This window comes from Mauremys reevesii, linkage group 7, assembly GCF_016161935.1.
Source record: "Mauremys reevesii isolate NIE-2019 linkage group 7, ASM1616193v1, whole genome shotgun sequence".
Classification (NCBI taxonomy): domain Eukaryota; kingdom Metazoa; phylum Chordata; order Testudines; family Geoemydidae; genus Mauremys; species Mauremys reevesii.
Window position 1 is genome coordinate 29,521,009 of NC_052629.1, and position 13,658 is coordinate 29,534,666.

General features: G+C 40.3%; 1 protein-coding gene and 1 long non-coding RNA gene across 5 annotated transcripts in view; one reads left to right on the plus strand and one right to left on the minus strand.

Moving 5' to 3' along the window:
* DNTT (DNA nucleotidylexotransferase) overlaps positions 1 to 13,658 on the minus strand; it is a 212,132-nt gene that overhangs the window by 35,529 nt on the left and 162,945 nt on the right. For all 4 annotated transcript variants that reach the window (XM_039482983.1, XM_039482981.1, XM_039482982.1 and 1 more), the window contains 2 exons: positions 6,416 to 6,518; positions 728 to 991 (listed from right to left, as the gene is read on the minus strand). In XM_039482983.1, the coding sequence (XP_039338917.1) occupies positions 728 to 991; positions 6,416 to 6,518 (367 nt within the window). The remainder of the gene's footprint in view (positions 1 to 727; positions 992 to 6,415; positions 6,519 to 13,658) is intronic.
* LOC120369536 lies at positions 3,126 to 7,126 on the plus strand. The gene is made up of 3 exons (XR_005583208.1): positions 3,126 to 3,393; positions 4,475 to 4,575; positions 7,045 to 7,126. It is a non-coding gene; the product is annotated as an uncharacterized LOC120369536 (long non-coding RNA).

Consider the following 13,658-nt stretch of genomic DNA (forward strand, 5'->3'; position numbering starts at 1 on the left):
GGCAGTGATGTAGAGCAGAGCTAATCAAATACTCGCCCATGGAACACTTTTACATCACAAAATGACATTGTGTTGGAATGTGTTGATTTTGGCAAAAATTCTTAAAAGAAAATCTAAATGAAATATTTGGAAACCTTTTCAGAATGTAACATTTTGATTTTTAGTTTTGAAATTGCCTTTCATTTTGAAATTTATAGTGATTTTATTTCATTATTTTTGTATTTTTTAATTTTTATATTATACCGATTATAGCACCAATTACAGTACCAGCTACCAATTAGCAAAGTAACTATCAATCACAAGATCAACTACCAGTACCAATAATAAATTATTTTACTTTAAAGTTATAAAATAGTTATTAAACCCTAAAGTCTTTGCCACCTGGGGAATTCCCCTTTGCCCAGATGGCCAGTTAAACCCTTTGCAGTGCTGGAGTGGCAGAAGGTTGTAGGTGCACCAAATATCGGGCTTATGATTCCTAGAAATTAAACTTCAAGGAAAATAGATGTTAACTCTTTTAGAAGACAAATAACATATAAGTGTTAGTGATGCCTCTGTCACCATTAGCTAGGATAATGGGTTGCCTAATAACTGGTTAAGAAGAAGATAATAGAAAAATATGAAGAAAGGAACATTTTTAAAAGTCAACCAACTGTGAATAGTCCAGCAACAACAAAAATAGGTTAGTAGCTCAAAGAAAAAAAATGTGGCTCTTAAAGTTACTTACCCTGGAGCCAGACCAACCTAACAGAGCATATGCATATTGTTCAAAGGGGCTTACAACCAGATCTACACGGATTGCCTTCCAGTCTTTGACTTCTGCCTTATCAGATTCTTTTGATGTATCACAACTGCTGGTGTCCACTCTTTGCTGATGTAATTTTAAAATTGCAAAGCATTTCTGGAAGTGATCAAAAGCATCAACTTTTCTGCTTGGTAGTTTTGCCTGCTGAAATGTTGATTCAATGAGATCATAGTATAAAAGCAAGCCCTAAAAAAAAAAAAAAAGCACTGCTTACTGCTTTTGATTTTGCTAGAAATTCAGAATTTCCAGATAGTCTTACATTAACATAAACTCACACCTATGTAGTTGTTACAGCTCTCACAGTACTGTATACCAGAGGCCAAATCCCAGCATATTGACAACCTGAAGCCCAGCAGACCAGCTCTTGTTGATTGGGCTGCGTAGCTGTTGGGGAGAGCTTAGCAGAACATGAGAAGGAGGTAATCAGAGAAGGGCATGCCTCTGATCAGGAGGCAATATTTGCTACTCTGCTCCCCCCCATCCCCAACCCAAACATTTTGGGGTTGATGTCAGGCAGTCTCTCCTAGGTGGGGATAGTTGGTGCATCCCCATATGTCATACATTTGGGAAGACTGAATAAGTCTGCGTTGTTTAGGGTATAGTCCTGGCTGACAAATTCCAAACAGAGCTGTCAGTCTAGGAGATGGACAGTTCCCGTACCTGTCAGTTTTCAGAAAGGAGATGGTGCAAGTATATTACCTATACTACTGTATCAATGCATTATACACTTCAGGTCATCTTTCACTATCAGGCCCAGTTATCAGTATCTGAGACACCTTCTACGACCTGAAAACACTCAGATGACGAAAGCCCAGAATTCTAGTGTTCTTGGCACTAATCTGGTTTTTAAGTTGCTTTGTCCTGTGATCATCCCATATCCCCCATTTCATCATCATTTTCTTTCTAGCAGTGACCTCCATTGTCATATTATTTCTGATCTTCTCCATAGATTTTCATTTAGTTTTAGTTTCCATTCATCCCTATTTATTATCCATCATAATGAGTTTATTTGCTAGGGTTTCAACCTTGCTTTCTAGGTTCTCAAATGTGAGTTCTAACCTGCATCCTATTTGTTTTCTTGGGAAGAACTTCCAGTAGCTAACAGAGAGCTCCCAAGTTGTTTTGAAAGATGGGAAATGTCCTGTGAGTACAGCTACTGCCTGTAATTTAAGAGGGATGTTTCTTGTCTGATCTTCTGCTCCCTATTTTCATGTTAGACATTTCAAGAAAACATTTCTTAACTCACTTTGGTTTCCAGCATGCAATTGTAGAGCTGTCATTCAGTATTGGAGCTCTGCTACGGAGCACCCTGGCCTTTTCCCTTGTTGATTGGCCTATGTCCTCCAGTGATTATATATTAAGTATCCACAGATAGTTTTGGGTAGTAAGTGTGACTAGGAGGCCATTTCAGGACTACACATCTATAGATTATTTATTGCTTTTCCATAGTTAAATGGCTTGGCAATTTGTAAAAGTTAAAAGGAAGAAAATGTAAAGATGTATCATGCTGCAAATAGCTACTTTAACATAAATAAAAGGAGGAATAAGGCAACAATTACACAAGTGCTGACTTCCGCAAGCAGCTGAAATCTGACTTGAAAGCCAGAATGCCACTTTTAAATAGGAATCAAGGCCCAGGACACATCCATTGGCATAATGTTTCCGATTAACTTAATTTGATTAGGTGCTGGACATTGCCATTGTTCCATAAAATGCAGCTGAAACAGCACTTCTCTAGGTTCAAACAAACTGACCAAAAAAAAAAAAGACAGAGTGTGCAGTCAGCCATGAAGATCTAGTAGAGTTCTGGATATTGCTGGTTTAAAACAGCACGTTTACATTACACCGTGTAAATTAGTGCATCTGCAGCCTTCCGCAAACACCAGTTCTTTGACCTACATTCTGTACATTTCTTTAGTCCTTATTTACAGATTTAGATTTTTAAATGAAGATTAACATACACATTTTATTACACAGATTTTCAGCACTGTCGAAACCAAGTGAGGATTTTGTGGAAAGTTGGAGTTGGAGGACAGGTAGAACAATTTTCCTACTTAAAAAAATAATACCACACTTAAAAAAAAACAACCACCACCACCAAACAGGTTTTTTGGCACCTCAAAAGAAATGCTCATTTTGGAGTAAATCCATAATCACATTCAGGGTGGTAGAAGTTTGGGGACAATAATAAATTTATCACTTCTGTAGATTAATTTTCAGCAGGGCCAAATGAAGTCCAACCCCGTTTGTGACATCACATAGACATGATTCTCAGGTGGTGGAAATTGGCATCATTCTATTGAAGATAAACTAGGCCAGTTTATACCAGCTGAGGATTGAAAATATGTTCTACTTTCCAAGCCTGAAAGGCACAAGTGCTGCTGTTTAGTCTGCTGCTAAAACAGTTTGCATGACAGAGATTGTAATTGTCTCAGCTGTAAACACACACAGAGCAAAAATCCACAGCCTTATCTTCAAGAGATGGAGAAAATTATTGGTATGGGAAAGTTACACATTGTTTTTGCAAATTCTGAACTTTCATTTCAACCAAACTATTTTTTCCCATTGCCAGGATACAGCCATCACAGGTAATAAATGTGTTGCTGCCCTTTTAAATCAGATCTGCATAGAACAGTCTCCAGTACTGAGCTTAACCCTGTTATTTAGCTTCCTGCCATTCGCCTCAGTGAGACCTCTCCCATCCTGTCCATTCCCCTCAATGGAGGTGTGAATGTCAGAGTCTGATTTGGACCATTTAAATGCTAAGATTATTCAGCACAGGCTGGTTATTCTTTGTCTTTCTTAAAAAAACCCACAAGGAAATTAATGCCAAGCTATGCTAATGCAGTGTTACGTGTGTGCAGTTAAAAATGTTAAGTGAGAGAATGCAAAAGTTAAAATCCTTACAGCAATGTTATCTCTGCTATGTCACAGGTATATAGTTAACATCATAAAGAGAAATGTATTTAGATAGGCTTCTAACAAAAAATAAAAATAGAACACACTACACACTTACACACTGTAGATGCATTAAAAAGTTGTATTGACACATATGGCTAAGAAACTAGTGGCCAGGAGACTTCCAAACTGCAGCCCACAGGGGAAGTCATTTTACATGGCCTTTGAAGCACACTTACTTCATTTTTAAAGCATTACTGAACTATTAAAAGATAACTTGTCTACCGCATTGCAGCTTTTCCATTTTACCATTCCATTTTGAAGCTCAGAGGAGACATATCTTCTGTTTCTAGAGCCACTTATCCTTGATGCTGCTGCATCAAAGAGCAATATGGTGTTGTTGACTTACCCACTTAGTTTTTCTACCAGCTTTCAGTAGAAAGAGTCTGCAACACTAAACTTTTCAACAAAGAAAAAGCTCCTTCTAAACTATTTAAATTCGTTTTCCCACAGTTTACATGTTAAACATTGCAGAATCTTTCACTAAAAGCAGTTGAAAGAAAGTCAGCATCATGACCTTAGTGACGTTCTTTGATGCATCTGAGCTTTGAAGCAGTAGCACAAAAGTGGGAAAGCAGCAAGGAGGCAGACAGGTTTACTGTCAAAAAGTATAAAAGTGCTTTACAATTTTTTTAAAATAAATCTAAGGTAATAAAAAAGGCAGGAAGCATATAATTCCTCTTTGTTTTTGCATTTTGATTTTGTTGGCAGCCAATTTCTCAGCATTGACAGTAGGAAGATGCATATTAGAAGTGATATAGCACTGAGTTCAAGCAGCATAACCAACAATGCGAGCAGCAGATTTATATACGGTACTATAAACAGGGATTCTTTGTTGGGGGGGAGGGGAAGGGGACTCTGCCTATCACTTAAACTGATCCCCAGTATATTTAGGCTTGGCTCTTTTTGCCACCTTACACCCTTCCTCCACCACCACCTCTACCTGCCATTCCTCCATTTCTTTGCTCTCATGTCTTCTCCAACTGAAACCTGATCCATTTATCAACCCCTTCTCCTTTCTTTACTTACCATCCTCTCCCTCTTCTTCCCACTGCTTCATCTGCCTAGTTTTACCTCTCTCTTTTTTAAACAGCTTTCTATTTTCAGTTCCCTATCCCTTAAATAAAGCAGCACAAGGTGAACTGCACTGCCTGCTTGTGTGGCTGACTGATTCCTTTGATTATAAGCATTGCTCCCACCAGTATAAAAGGGGTACTCTGGGAAGTTTCCTGGGAGGATGAAGTGCTGCACTCACAGTGTGCAGACTCTTACCCCAGCTGGAGGCACGGCACATTTTTCAATCTGGCATTAGCTATATCAGGGGTCGGCAACCTTTCAGAATTGGTGCGCCAAGTCTTCATTTATTCACTCTAATTTAAGGTTTCGCATGCCAGTAAGACATTTTAATGTTTTTAGAAGGTCTCTTTCTACAAGTCTATAATATATAACTAAACTATTGTTGTACGTAAAGTAAATAAGGTTTCAAAATGTTTAGAAGCTTCATTTAAAATTAAATTAAAATGCAGAGCCCCCCAGACTGGTGGCCAGGACCTGGGCAGTGTGAGTGCCACTGAAAATCAGCTCACATGCTGCCTTCAGCACACATGCCATAGGTTGCCTACCCCGAGCTATATAGTCCTGGAGAGCCCTCATACTGCTCCTATTTGAAGGATAAAGACAGCTGCCCAGAAGACAGTGTACTTTGCTCTGTATAAAGTGAGTGGGGTCCCCATGAAAGAAGCTTTAAATAAATAACATCAATAATAACAGCACAGATCCTCAGCGGATCCTCACAGATCTTCCATGGACTTCAGTGGAGTTATGGCAATTTACACTTGCTGAGGATCTGTCCCAATAAGTATACTGTGCATAAGTAAGGTGGAAGCCCAGGACTCAGAAGGCAGGCTTGGAACTTCTTCAGAGACTGGAAGCTGACTGGGAGGAAGGAAGGGAGCTACGGCTTTGTTGTGTGACCCTGGAGAAGGATCCAGGATCTACTGAGTAAGTTGGTAGGATAGCGTTTGGTTGGCTCAAAAGTTCTGGACCACCTTCACAGGTATCTGTTTGGAGGCATTTCCAAACCATTGAATCATCTGATGTCTGTTCCTCATTAACACACTGAAAAATACATATAATTCCAGAACTAATTTAAAATTATCCTCTCTCTACCACTTGAACTGAAAGCTAATCTTACTTAGCTTCTGGGCTTTTGACAATTCACCTCAAAAAGAGTTTCCTTTTTACACGAAGCAAAATGATTTCCAATTTAATGCCAAGAAAAGTGACTCTGAAAGCAATATGTCCTCTAAATACAAATACTATTACATTTCATATGAAAGACAACAAAGAATGTGCCTGACTTGTAATCAATCCCTTTGAACAGTACAGAAATTAAATGTATAGTGATATTTTTACTAGTAATGAATGTAAGGAGAAGTAGCAGATTGATTATTCCCAAGGGACCATATTTATTGAGCTAAAATAGTTTGAGGCACCTGCACCATCTAATATTCAAATACTTCCTGGAGAGTTGAATATTAGTAACATAATCATTTCTAAGGCACTCATCACCTATCTCTACATCAGCTTACAGTGCTGAATCCAGTGCAGTTAACAAAATTCTTTTGTATCCAAATATTGTTTGCTTCATACCTGCTTTTTCCATAAGTCAATCACTTTATGTAAAACTTCTTCCTCTTGTCCTAGCTCTGGACTGGTGATCAGAAAATCGACATCATGTCCAATCTTCTTACCTCTAGTAATAATACATAGGAAGAATAAAACAGTAAAGTTCCTGTTGAATTTCAGCCTTACTTTCAAAGAGAATATTTTTGCTGCATTATAAGAAGAGTTTGCAGGATAAAATGATAGCAATGTTTCTTCAAATATAAGAAAAATTGAATCTATTTCTTTTATCAGACCTGTCACTGTTCTTTGTTAAGCAATAATTTACAGTATTTGATGTACATTTCTTCTGTTGTTCAAACCAGATAATACAGATTCTTTTGGTAACTTGAGATGTTAAATCTCTCTCTTCAAATCTTAGAAAAGACGGAGGAAATCATAACCAGGATATAATAGTATATATTATGAATCCAGAGCAGTAACAGCTGATAAACTTGCCAATCTTACTGCTGTAGACTCTAACATTCTTTAGATTTTGTTGGAACATTTTGAACTAACAAAGAGGGTGATTTGTATTCCTCCCTATTATGAGAGACATAAAATATCTGTATGTAGGACATTTCTTCTATTTAAAATGTTTGTTTTGTTTTAAACAGAATAGTTCAACTTTAATGGGACTACTCATATGATTGTTTACCATGGTGAATAAAGATTCTACAGTCAAGTCCCGACTCCCATGTTAATCAATTTAACTGAAAATGTTATTTGGAGAAAAAAGAACTATTTTCTTGCGATGGTCTCTTGTCTTTCTTTACTTGGATTTAAGTGTCCAGCTTCCCCTATACACCCTCAAGACTGATTCATTTTGACAAGTTCATACTATGGTGTAAATCTTAAAGGCCAACATATCAAAGTAATTCAACATAACAGGGATTAATAATCATGAACTAGAACTAGAATAATCATGACATCTCTTTCTTGGTCTTTTGGAAGGATTAACAAATTAATATTTATAAATTAGTTTTGGAGATTAAAAGAATTATACTTGTGCTAAGTAAGGGCCCGGTAACGTTCCTGTTGAAGTCAGAGCTTGACTGGTGTTAGCAAGCAAAGAACAAGATATAATGGGGGTCATCTTTAGATTTTTGAAGCATTTGAGGTGCAGTGACTTATGTGAGGGTGAAGTTCACCTGTGGAGTGTAGAACCAGCATGAAGTGTTCATCCCAGTTTAAACACTGCCACCAGGCTTGCTTGTACATCTCTGCATAGTCGCTGCCCAGGCCATCTCAAAGATCTGTGATTGGGCAGGTAAGGGGTCAGAAGTCATGCAACCTGTATTGGCAACAGATCTAGTGGCCCCCAAACCTGTGCATTTAGTACAGAGGAGCTGGAATCACTGCTCCAGCTCATCACTGCTCAACTGGATGGAGTGCAATTTACTGCAGCCCTGACTCCTGGCCCTGTGTTGGAGGAGTAGATTTTACCTCCCATTTCTTCCAGAAAGAGTCTTATTACTTAAACATTATGCAAGATAAGCGAATTACACTCTTGGTGCATTCATAGTCAATATTCTATATGTCATACAGTGTATAGTATGGAACTTCCATATATTATGATATAATTCAGGTGTGAGTTTGTCTTGCATTATTCCCAGCTGTGGTACAAGTTCCTCTGGCACATGGCAAAGAGAATTTTTCCTCCTAAATCACATTTAAGCTTCAAGGCAATCAAGTCAATGAAACTGTGGGGAAATGACTCATTCAAAAGTAAGTGACAGAGCTCTAGGAAACAAACAATGTGAAATAATTGTTGCACAATGTGTCTGAAAACTGGAAATATCCAAGCCAAAAGATTTCCATTTTAAATGTATGGGAGCTAGTGTTATGATTTAACCAAATATTCCTTTTTCTCCTACAGTGTTTCGTAAAACTGAATCAGATTTCCTTAAACCTGGAATATTTGTAAGAATTGATATGGCTGACAGGCATGTCAACTGGCATCCATATGACAGGAAATCATACGATTGATAGGCAAGATGCTAGAGTAGATGCAGCAGAGAGCTATAAGGAAATGAAAATCAGTTTTACATTTGACAAGCAGACTAACTCACAATACTGCAACTATTGTGCAGTGACTGCACAAACTAAGTCAAAATCTCTTAAGAAGGTGGAAATGATTTTAAAAGAAATTTCAAATAAAGCATGAATCTAGGCACAAAGTCAGAACAGCACTTCAAACCTTGAGAAGTTAAAATAATTAAAAAAATTTCATGCAACAGATTTTCACTTATGCTGTAAGATGGAATCCATTATATTGTAAATTATTATAATTATACAGAGAGAGATGGTGGGAGAAGTAATATTGGACCAACTTCTCTTGGCAAAAGAGACAAGCTTTCGAGCTCCACAAAGCTCATTTTCAGGTCACAGCAACTCTGGAGCTTGAAGGCTTGTCTCTTTCACCAACAGAAGTTGGTCCAATAAAAAAATATTACCTCACCCACCTTGTCTCTCTTGTATCATGGGACCAACATAATTTCAACACTGCAAACTATAATTCTATACAGAGCTTTTTTTAAATGTCTCAAAATGCTTTTCAGAGGAGGCAATTACTTTCCCAATTTTAGAGAAGTGGAAAGTGAAACACAGAGAGATAAGATGACTTGCCCAATGTCATACATACTAGCCAGTGAAGAGCCAGAAATAAAGAGGAGGTCTCCTTACTCCCATCCAGTGCTCTAGCCACCAGTCCATATTGTCTCCCTAAGAGTGTCATTCGAGGAAAATCATTCTTGCACAAGAAAATAATCATGTTTTGTGCAGGGAATTGAGAGGATAAGAACCTTATTCCTTTCCTCAGCTACAGACAGACCTTGGGGCTGAAACCATTTCTCCATTATTGTCATTCTGACCTATGCACTGGCATAGTAATCGCTGCCCCTCCACAGGGTTAGGGTTACCAACCCTCCAGGATTGGCCTGGAGTCTCCTAGAATTGGCATCTATCTCCCAGACACCACTGAAAGCAATCCAGGAGATTTTAATAGGATATTTTAAGAAAATGACATTATGTCATGTTGGGTGGGGGGGGATGGAATCTCCCAGAATAGCTTCAGTCAGAGTTGGCAACCCTAATTTGGGCTAATAGCTCAACATGCTCAGGCAACTATACTGTACTTGCCTCTAAAGTTCCATGAGCACATTTATTTTTTCTACTGTTTGGCCAAGCGTAGGGCACTTATTAAAATGTTTTATCATACATGATGTTAGAGTGTTTAGGTCCAATATAAAAGCACTACATAAAAAGAATATAATTATTATGATTGCTATTAGGGAGACAAGGTAGGAAAGATAACATATTTCATTGGACCAACTTCTGTTGTGGAAGGTACAAATTATTGTCATACCCGTGTTCCAGATTCCCCATCAAATTAACTCTCATTGGATTTACCTTCTTTACTGGGAGACACTCAGCCTAATTTCCCTCTGCAATATTTACCAAAGAGTTTATTTCATTCTACACTTGTTGGCTGTTCCCTCCTCATCAGGGCCAGCTCCACGCACCAGCCAAGCAAGCTCGTGCTTGGGGTGGCAGATTCTAAGGGGCGGCATTCCATCCAATCCTAGGGCAGCACGGCTGCCCTTTTTTTTTGTTTGCTGCTCAGGTCCGCCCTGTAGGGGGCGGCGGCGCAGAGGAGGGGAGTGCCCTGCTGGGAGCCGGCTGCACGCTCTGTCTGCCCCAGCCGATGCCAGGTCTGCAGCAAGCTCGGCAGCCCGTGTCCTTCCCTCCTCGCCGACTGGAGCGGCGCAGAGCCCTCCCGGCAGGCGGAGCGGCAGGAGGGGCTGAGTGGTGAGCGCCCGGGCTGAAGGAAGCCCTGGTCACCCCCCTTCTCTTTCTCCCCCCCCGCTCCCTCCCTCTCCCCCCTGCTAGCTGGGGCACGCACTCCACTGCCCGGGGCACATCTCCAGCGCAGGGACTCCCACTAGCCGAAAGTTTGCACCCTGGCTCCGGCCACCCTGCAGGTTTTTGGGTTTTTTTGCGCTTGGGGTGGCAAAAAAGCCAGAGCCGGCCCTGTTCCTCATAATAGGAAAATAATTTATTAGGCTCAAATTTTGCATAATGTGTTTATGATGAATAAATGTTTAAGGTCTATATATTATGCACACACTCAGGAAAGTGCATAAGGGTTGACATCCTGTCTCCATTGAAGCCAAGGAGAATAGTGCCATCGATTAAAGAGGGTCAGGATTTCATCCATGGAATTGATATGGGGCCATGGGAATTTCTGGCATTGTACAACTAGTGCATATAGGGCTTGATTGTGCAAGGTGCTGAGTAGGGGGTCTCACTGCAGAAAAATTCTGGGTGGTGGGGCAGAGTTATGCCAGCCACACAGAATATTCTCTGTCTCAAACAGCACCACAAAATGAGAAAAAATAGGCAATTATTGCTTTCTTAAGGATCGCATCCAAAGTCGGGGGTGGGGGGGGAAGGGGGCAGGGAGAGAGTAAAAGTGGAAAACATAATGGAGTATATGGATCTGTGAAAAAAATCTGTGGAAGGAGCATACCAAAGTCTGAGAGTGGAGGGGGCAACTGCCCCCTTTGCTCAATAGTGAATGACATTGCTGCTGCTGCTGAGCATTCTGGTCCCAACCCAGCAGAGCACTTATTCGCTGCTTAATTTTATGCATGTGCATAGTCCCATTGAGACTTCAAGATTTAAAGTTAAGCATGTGCTCAAGTGCTTTTCTAGATTGGGGCCAGAGTGCACAGCACCTTGCAGGATTGAGCACACAATAGGGACTGTCCTAATCATCTGTGCTGATATGGAGGCAAGCCTTAAAAATATAAAAGGCAGAATGCTTAAATAGGTATTCAATTCTTGTTAAACTAACCTTGTATAAAGTTGGTAAGTGTTTTTTACTATTCAATTAATCTTACGTTGTTGGGGTTTGCATATTTAAAAAAAAAATCTAAATTCCAAGTCACCACATCGGTATAGCATTATTATGGAACATGAATAATATTGATTAAAGGATAATGTAATTGACAACTTAGATGATATTTTTCCATAAGGACAACACATGCAAAACTTTGAGTTATATGTAGAGTATATTTTTGGGACCTCTTGATTTCACTTTAATGACTATGTCACATCATCACTGATCTTGACAACTAGTTGCTTTTAATTCAATTCAAAGAATGGAGCAGGCTGCCACTGAATTTTGTTAAGGTTAGATGGAGTGGCATTTTTCTAACACACAAAAGGTTCACTATTGGAATGCCTTGAACAACCTTTTCGCAGAGAACAGTAATGTGTCAAAACCCTGAAAACCATTTAGTATACCATGCTTATATAGAGTTCAAATGGATATGGAGGAAGATACTGGATTTCCATTTATATGCTCCCATTTAGATCAAATGTAATCTTATCTTAACCTTCCATGCCCTTGTAGTGTAAGAAATACAGAACAAAGACCAACATCTTATGTTTGTCAGAATAATTGCTTATAGTATCCAAACATATAATAGGAAAGTAAAATAAAATACTATACAATACCTTCAGATAGATCTGATACGGTTTTAAATGGCTTTAGACTAGAACCATTTCATAGCCTTTACGAGTGATATTTTGTTGTGCTTAAATATTATTTACTGTTTGCATCTCACTAGAACCCACAGTGTGCTACGCCCTGTTCACAAAAAAGAGGAAGACATAAATCCTGCCTTAAAAATCTTACTTCTAAGATCTTCAATCACCACCACCACCATCTCCTCCTTAGTGCCCCTGTTAGTTACCAAGTCTCTTGTTGACATTTTCTGATATCATCTAGGTCTTTCTTTCATTATTCTTGTACTGGGTTGGCAGTTATCCTTTCCCATCTGGCTCAGAGGGAGGCCACTCTGCCTCACTATGTCACAGTGATCACAGTCAAGTAGCAGGGGAATTAGCAAATCACTGGGCTAGGGCCCTGGCCCTTTGGGTGGGGTAGGACACGAAGCAGTTTAAAGAATCTGGCACTCTGCTTGTCACTCTGCCCTGTCCAGTCTATGGGGATCTGGCTCTCTGGACAGGACAGAACAGTAAACAGTCTCGGGGCCTCTGGTCCACAGGCAGGGAAGAGCAGTAAGCAGTCTAGGGATGGAGCTCTCTGGCTGGGCAGACCGCAGGCAAACAAGCCATTCAGCCTCAGGTGGGGAGGCTGCCATCCCATGCAGGGAGGGGAAGAGGAAGGTTGGAAGCAGGGAGTAGGGGGATCTGGGTCCACCCTACTCCATCGGGTCCCAGCCCACAGCCCTGACAGTGATGGAGGGCTCCACCACTGGGTCAGCAGGGATCCCACTGAAATACACTGACTCGTGTTCTGACAGCAAAGTCTGGTTTCCCTGGGCTACTTCCTACCACAGTCTGGGGACTGGGCTCCATGGTCCAAGGGTCCTTCATCTCTCCTTGGGGTATTCGGCTGCTAGAAATCCTAGCAGCTCTTCTCCACACTTGGTCTTCTCTGGGTAAATGGCAGCTGACAATCCCAGCAGCTCCTCTCTGCACTCAGTCTCCTCTAGGGTCAGGGTGCTACCTGACTTGGTAGTGCAGCCGGAGGCCTACAGCAGACCAGAGACATTTGGCTGTCTCCTTTACTGGCTCTGGCCCACCTAAGCTGGAGGCCCCTCCTCTTATATTTCCTGTCCCACCTCTCAGTTTCTGGAGCAAGGGGCAGGCCCAGCCCGGCTCTGTCCACCAGGGAGCAGAGGGTGGTTTCTTCCCCTTTGGCTTGGAGGAAGGCCAGTCTCAGATTTTTTCATAAACACAGCCCAATGATTTCCACCTCTCTCTTACTGGCTTCATCCACCTTTACTTTTCTATTAGGCATTATTACATCAGATATGGTGCTTTCCTTTTTTGCACAACAACGTTTTATCTACTAATCACTTTGTATTTTGAACCATTCTGTGCTCTATTACTGTGGAAAAACAGATGTTTTCTCCATTGAATTTTTTCTTTAAGTTAATGCTGTAGTAGCCTTTCTACTTGTGCCACAAAGACTCCTCTTGTTTTTGCTGATACAGACTAACACGGCTACCACTCTGAAACCTTTCTACTTGTATATTTCTTCTTAGCCCTAGCTCTCTCTCGGTTTCCCCCGACAATCTTTCAAAATGTACATATTTGTTTTGATATTTCTAGAAGCTTGTTCTGGTCTCCATAAAAATTTCCTGCTTGGTCAACACATGTTGTATGTTGTGGAATAAACCTGAATGATCTATGT